The sequence below is a fragment of the Nematolebias whitei genome, chromosome 8, assembly GCF_014905685.2.
Source record: "Nematolebias whitei isolate Nwh7 chromosome 8, NemWhi1, whole genome shotgun sequence".
Classification (NCBI taxonomy): domain Eukaryota; kingdom Metazoa; phylum Chordata; class Actinopteri; order Cyprinodontiformes; family Rivulidae; genus Nematolebias; species Nematolebias whitei.
The window spans coordinates 26987073-26994538 of record NC_056505.1 but is presented as its reverse complement, the minus strand read 5'-3'; the positions used below and the strand labels follow the sequence as shown (position 1 = coordinate 26994538).

At 42.4% G+C, this 7466-nt stretch overlaps 2 protein-coding genes across 2 annotated transcripts in view; one reads left to right on the top strand and one right to left on the bottom strand.

Annotated features, from left to right (window-relative positions):
- The window catches only part of sorbs3 (sorbin and SH3 domain containing 3), a 111337-nt gene that overhangs the window by 4038 nt on the left and 99833 nt on the right, over positions 1–7466 (top strand). The window lies entirely within an intron of this gene.
- Positions 1172–7009, bottom strand: LOC119414010 (phytanoyl-CoA hydroxylase-interacting protein). Its single transcript, XM_037681120.1, has 5 exons — positions 6816–7009; positions 4702–4878; positions 2242–2416; positions 2037–2154; positions 1172–1958 (listed from the first exon to the last, which is right to left on the bottom strand). The coding sequence occupies exons 2-5, from the start codon at positions 4876–4878 to the stop codon at positions 1412–1414; spliced, it is 1017 nt and encodes a 338-aa protein (XP_037537048.1). The 5' UTR covers positions 6816–7009; the 3' UTR covers positions 1172–1411.

The following is a 7466-nucleotide window of genomic DNA, read 5'->3' as shown; positions in this document are numbered from 1 at the left end:
TTATTATTATTATTATTATTATTATTATTATTATTATTATTATTATTATTTAACCAGACAAATCTCACTGAGATCACAGATTCCTTTTGCAAGGGAGTCTTGAACCTGAAGGTACCCTAAATGTGCATGATTTGAACTGTGGGAGGAAACTGGAGAAAACCCACACAAACACAAGACAAACATGCAAACTCCACACAGGAGGAGCCTATAGGTCCAAACCAGGGATTGGACCCAGGACTTTCTTGCTGTGGGGCAACAGTGTTAACCACCAAGCCATCATGCGATCAAATATTCTTAGGTACAATCAATACTCTGCAGTTAATGTTTAACACAGCAAAGTGTTTGGTATGGATCAGGGCTTGATTTGTAAACAGATCAATGCCGGAATGCAAATAGTGGGCAGGGTGGCTGGAGGGGTGTCTGTTTCTGTCAAGCATCCTACCCCCCTTGATGGTTCAGAGCCCGACTCTGTCCCTGCTCGTTGTTATCCAACTCCGCATGTGAAACCTCCAGGCGCCTCATCCATCTGGGCTCCTGCCCACGTATGACTTCCTGGTGAGCTCGGCGCTCACCCCCACCACTCTTTTAGGGCCGGAGATGCTACTTGAAGGAGCAGCTCGGCGGTTGTGTTTAAAATGAGTGTTTATGTAATTATTTTCAGTTTACATATCCAATATAAGTTTTATTCGTTCAAGGCAGTCATATTTGTTCATAACTTTATGATTAGTAAGCCTGAGAGTTACCGGATCCAAGCAAACAGCTACCGTAACACACCGTCAAAATAAGAGCGTTCTCAGCCAGATCCTGTTCTGGCAGGACCCGGCTCAAATTAAGCACTCGTATGGATGCTGTAGATTGGAGTTAAGATCTTAGATATTTTTCCACGTTTAGTCAGGCGACAGAAAACGGTCTAAATGTATAAGAATTGAAAAAAAATTGTCAAGCTCTTTTCAAAGTCAAATATTTTTGAAACAGCCAGGGCAAAGTTGCTCAACTGTAAAATAACAATAAACGAAAGAAAACATGAAGCGAGGTAAAAAGAGCATATATGACCACGACGAAGTTGTGCATTGTTGGAGGAAGCTATTTTTACTGGATATAAAAAGCACACTTCTAATTCAGGCAGGAGGGAAAGTAGAAACAGGGTCATAGGACTTGTGTTTACGGGGGCTCACTGCAGGGAGGGGCCATTAAAATAGCCTGGAATAAAAAGGAGTTTAAATATATGCATGAAAGATATTAATCAGGTGAGCATGAGGCCGACCAAGATGGTTGGATTTTATGCTACAATCCTGGCTTGAAGGCAGTTTTAACAAATCCCAAGATGGATCTCACTTTAAATGATCTAAACTCTTTCCGTCATGCCCAGTTTAGTGTTCAACATCACATCTGTCTAGCATCTGCACTCCCCTCAGCGCCCCACACTGATGTTGCACACCTTGCAGCTCGGGTCTTTCTTGGCGTTGGCTGTGGTCAGACTCATGAGCTGGTGGTGCCCGCTGATCTGCTCCACGGAGCCCTGATCCAGAGGAACCGGCCCTGTGAAAAGCACCTCCAGGATGACGTCACTGGCGTGGCAGAACACAGGCTCCTCCCCCTGCCTCTGTGGGGCAGTGTAGGTCAGGAATGGGTTAGAGGTCAAGTCCAGCAACGGGAGGCGTGTGCGACAGAACGCATCCCCTTCTGTACCGACCGGAGCCAGAACCAGCACCACATAGTGATAGGCTGTGTACATGCAGTAAAAGTCCGCAAAATACAGGCAGATGTTTGGGTTCAGCAGGTGGCCAGCTGAGATCTGGAACCGCAGAGGTCCGTAGGGAGAATCTTTGGGAGGGAGCCCAGTGTCGAACTCTGTGTTGCAGCTGAAGAAGACTCCATGCAGCTTCCCATTAATCGGAGAGCCATGACTCCCACTGTTGTCTTTCAGAGCTGGACGCATCAGTCCCCCACATTCCCTCCTAATTTGAGGGTTAAACAGAACATTGCTGTGAGCGTGACTTTTTAACAGAATAAAGAGACAGGAGAACAGCACTGACCTGACAAAGTCAAAGTACTCTGGGTGCTGGTTGCGATAAAATACAGAGAATTTCAGCAGCCGTCCTGCAGAGCCTTTGGCCTTGTCAAGAAGTTGCTGCAGGTGTTCCACAGCGTAGTCTGCAAAGTAGAATGATAAAAATGTTAGTAACAACTAAATTCACCACCTCTGTGCTTGAGCCACATGATGTTATTTTTAGATCGTACCTCCAGTGCAGAACTCCAGCACCTGGCTCCACTCGGACACCAGGTAGTCCCCGTCTGGCTGCCTGACAGCTGTTTGAATGGCGACACAGTACTCAGTCCGTGGGCTGAGGAACCAGTGTCCTCTAACCGCCATGGGGAGAGGCACGGCCTTGGCCACAAGCTTTGTTGGCACATCCTGGATGACAAAGTACCAGAGGTGATGTCAGGTCCAGGATGCAGGATTATAACAGGCTGTGTGTTTAAACATCTTCAATGCAACTCTAACTGTTGAATCAATGGTTTTCCTTCAAAGCTTTCCTGCATTTGCACACTTTTTATATTTGAAGCTAAGCTGCTGCAGCAAGGATAGTCTTATCAAATCAGCAGCTTTGTTTCAGACGAGGCCTACAAGAAGCATCACTAATTAGAGGTTCATATGTCAACAGGTCTGATGCGTCTTTATGTCACTTTATGTAGATCTTTGAGAGGGAACATCCCTTCACTTCAGTCTCTCCACACTCAGCTGTGCAGGCCATGACTCAATCAAAACACTTTTATTCTGAACACAGCCTGAATCAATAAGCTCAAATTCCTGTTCATTACTCCCATTTACAGGAAGAAGTATGTTAATGTGTTTATTTTTATAGTTTTGTTTTTATGTGCATATATATTTTATTAGAACAAAGTATTAGAGTTGTTACAATTTCATGACTTTTATTACTTTTAGCAGGTAGTGGAGCTGAAATAAACTAATTTATTTGGTCACATAAATGTAATGCTGTTATAAATCTTATGCACACAGTGAAAGTGAAAACATGTTGATAAAGGGCAGTAATAATGTATGCATTATGATATTTATTAATGAATGGATGAATCTGCGTAGATCAGGGGCTTCAGACACAAGCAGCTCACAGTTAAAACAAACACTAATAACTGCTGGACATTAAGTTTGAATGAAGAAGAGAATGTAGAAATAAATGTTTCTGTTGTGTTTCACGACTATTTTTTCATTAAATGAATACTTCAATCCTTAGAAGTAGAGCTATGTGGAAAGTTTATAAACAGTTAATATCCTACCTGTCGTAGAAAGTTTTCTGAACAACCTCAAACTGGAGAAAGAAAGTTAAATTCTGACTGGATATTGTTAAAGTTAGTTAGACTGGTTCAATATGAAAGTGGACTCCCTTAATATATAATCTAATTTCAAATTTTGAGAGACATTTTATATAAAATACCTTTACAATACTATCAAGTGTGTATGAAACTTTTATTCCAGCAGAAATATATTTCCTCATATTTCCATATTATTGCCCCAGAAGTCCCACATCTAGTTGCTGCTGCTGCTTGTGTGCTCATTAATAACAATATAATTCAATGGAAATAAGAATTACAGTAGATACAAACCTGACAGCAGTGTGAATGTTTATAAAACATCTTCATCGTGATTTTATTTTTTTTAAGTTCAAGGTTCTATATTGTCATTCGCATCACGTGTGGCACATGAGGTGGAACAAAATTGTGTACTCAAGGTCTCATTTACACCCAAAAATAAGTAAAATATAAAGTATTTAAAAAAAACAGTGTATAAGGATCTAAGATATACGCTAAGCAATAATAATGTAATATATTACAGTGAATTAAACAGCAACCTAAACATGAGTCTGCTGTGAGCAGATGGGTGTGAAGCTTATGGGTAAGAAATCAGCAGCATGGATAATCAGCAGCATGGATAATCAGCAGCACAGATAAATCACACATCACCAATGAAAGTGGCATTACAGTGATTTTCCTGGTTAAGAATTATAGTCTGGGTAGAAGTTGTTCCTCATTCTAGTGATTATACACTTAATGCAATAATAATTATAATTAATAATACATAATAATAATTAATAATAAAGTTTATAGTTCATTTTAAAATGGCAGGAATCCATTTTTAATTCAGGCCCTCCAAATCAGCTGTTAGCTCGTCGATCCGGTCAGGATTAAACTCTATTTGTCTAAACTGAGGTTGTTCAGAGAGCTGTCTGGAACAGATAAAATACAAATTATCCACAACTTTTCCACAGAAACCTACTTATAGAAATTGCACGTACCACGGTGTGCTTCACTTTAGGCAAGTTTAAAACGGTTTGGTGCTGCATTAGAACCTGTCGGCTTTTGTCCACTTTAAAAAGAAACAATGTCCAACTGAGTCACCAGCCCGAGGATGTTGACTGTGCACGTTTTCCTTTCCGCCTGTATTAGAAGTGACTGAAAGGGTGCAACGACACTGCATAGACTTTTATTTCCCTACAATTCAAAACACCACAAGGTAATGCAATACAGGTGCTAATAAAGCTATTTGACTAAAAGGACATGTTTTCTTGTCTTGCTCATGCATACAGCGTTTACAGAACTTTTTTTGGCCAGTTGCATTGTGGAAACCAGTGTAAACTAGATCAGAGGAGAGCCGAGGCTCTAGAATGCAGCTGTTTTTCTGACCCTGTGTTTGAAACGATTGGGGTCCTTGCTCTCTTTGCGGCTCAGGTCGATGAAGTAGTGTGTGGCTCTGGCAGAATCCTCTGGGGTCATGTCCCACATGATGCGGAAAGAGTCACAGGTCACCTCACAGATCTTGATGTTGCACGGTGTGGAAAGCGGGGCGTTCATTTCTGTCATCTGCCATTAGAAGTAGAGATAAACGTGAATATAGAGAGCTGAGCGTAAACACAAACACAGACACATGATAGGAGCTCATATGGGCCGAATCTACTTAAAGACGGTTACAAAAGCATCTTGGATGAACTCACTCCAGACAGAATTTAATAACAGCTCATTACAGGATTTGTGTGAGAGCTTTTTATTCGCCCTCAACAGTTTTTCCACTCCACCTCCCCTTCCTTGCCCTCATCTGACACTTCCTGTCATTACACAACTCGGTACGCTCCCAGCTGAGTGAGTAGCCTCTGTTTTCCCTCTGCATTTCATGATCTACCTCCAGCAGTCTCCAAGCAACCACATCAGCAGCCTCCCTCCCGTCTCCTCCTGGGATTCTTAGGGAAGCGGCCACGAACAGGCACACTTCTGCACGTGTCAGCAGCAATTAAACAACGGGAAGCTTTCTTGCTTTTTTTGACGAAAGTAGCAAAACTGAGCAAGTAGATCTGAATTGCTTTAGTGTTTAGGAATAAGCAGGTTTAGCAGCTGCAGGTGATGCAAGATAATTTTCTTTCTCCCTGCCAGCAGTTCAGTTCAGGTGTCTTAATGCTGGGGGCAATATGGTCACTTTAGGGAGTGCCTTCAGCACAAGGGTCAAAGTTATCGCCAAGACATCTTTATCTCTGGACTTTTCTCCTGGTTTTCCTGCATCTGGATCTCAACATCTCAAGATCAAAGCAGCATAATGTTTTCCCTTCTGTCAAAAGCATCCTTTTCCATGGATATGAAGATGTGGCTAAGAATAGCACACTCTTTTTGTTGCTCATGTGATCCTACACATGCCTGGTGAAGAGTGGAGTCGGTTTTCTGACCGCCGGGTCTCCTATGGAGCTCTGCAGTCAGGATGATGGACAGCCTGCATCAGCCCATTAAAGCCCGTGAACTGTGAAATTTGTGTTATAGCTCGTTCATACGGGGGTTGGGGGGGGGGCAAGGGGGACTGTGCAGAGGGAAGAGAGAGCTCCTTTATCACATGTGTCTCCACAAGGCTATTTTCCAGCTGCTGCTATCTTTTTCTAACCATGAAGTCTTTTCCAGCTACAGAAACTGGGGCAAGAGCAGATCCTCCCAGGACTAGCCATCAAAGCCCCCTCGAAGCCCCCCCCCCCCCCACGCCTCGGTGTGTTGGCACTTTTGGACTGGATCTGAACACAGTTCAAACACAGGTCTCAATATCATTCACACAAACCCATTGCCCTCATTTAGAAAAGAGTGAGAAAGAAGAAAGGAGGCTAATTATCTCCACCATGATATGACAGACAGCTGTTCCAATAAGGCAGCTGGTGTAACTGATAATTATAATTAGTTCTGGCATCCCAAATCATAATTTATGCAAACATGCATGCACCAAAACACACTACTGCAGTGATACATGTGAACATAGGGAAATGCAGTAAAATATTCTGATATCTAGAGAAAAGGGAGGAAGAGAAGGCAAGAATTTACGAGTTTGAATATTAAACAAAAAGCTGATAACGCCAATGTGGAAGAAGGTCTGCTCAGTGAAGTGAATAAAAAAGCTGTTAGAGGAGAATTCATGGAAAAAACTGTACAAAGCAGCAGGATTTTCAGAGGAATTTAACTGAGCATTAACAAGAAAATGGCACTACAGCAACGAGTCGGTGCAGCTGCTTGAAAACTCAAAAGACAGAGGTGAAAATGTAATCCTCAAAAAATTGGAAAAACATAATTAAAATAACATGCCAGTAAAACTCACTGAATATCACTTCATCACTTCATTGTTTTCAGCCATCCATAGAGAGATGCACAAATGCAACACAATGAGATAAATCCATGGGATTGTTCTGAAGATTAAAAGTTCAGCTACGTGCTGTAACAATCCCATGGGTTTATATTCTTGCACTCCGAAGCAGCAATGATCATTTAGCATTCCTCACTTGTTTGAAGCTCGGGTGATGGGAGAAGGATGCAGCAGCTCTGAACTGCACTTTCTTCTTCTTTTCTTTTTTCTTCTTGTCTCCACTGGTGCTGCTGAAGATAGATCTTCAAGGGAAAACTGATCACAGGAGGTGAAGCAAACACACTGGATCCTCTTTTTCTCTTCCTCCCGACTGTTTCTCTCCGTATCACACAAACAGACTTAACCCCCACCTCCCCCTGCCATCCTTCCCTCCCCCCTCCTTTCCTCCACCTCCTCCCCATCTGATTTGTTTGCTCTGATCTCTGCTGCATGGTGTTTACTCGACTCCCGTGCAGCCCTCATAGACAGGATGAATTACAGAAACGATGAGGATCAGTTTAAAAAAATGTGACTTTTTTCCAAGTGAGATGTGATCAGAGTGTCAATCCTGTCAGCATCACCGCTTCATCAGCCAACCGCACACAACACGTCACATGGCACTGAATCTGTCCTGAGGCGCAAGAATCCTCACACACTCTCTAATGTAGTCTTAACACTTGACTTCTTGCATAAATGTCAACGCTCAAATATGGTGATGCTGAAAGTGTAAAGGGGAAGGAAAACAGCTATTTTTGCATGCTCTACCAGCATATTCCAGAGATTAGACTCCAGTAGATTACATAGAGCA

Coding starts and splice junctions, on each gene's coding strand:
- LOC119414010 (XM_037681120.1), bottom strand. CDS start 4,878: ATGACAGAAATGAACGCCCCGCTTTCCACACCGTGCAACATCAAGATC. Junction 2,155..2,241: donor GCTGGAGTTCTGCACTGGAG/GTACGATCTAAA, acceptor TCTACTTTGCAG/ACTACGCTGTGGAACACCTG. Junction 1,959..2,036: donor GAGTACTTTGACTTTGTCAG/GTCAGTGCTGTT, acceptor CCCTCAAATTAG/GAGGGAATGTGGGGGACTGA.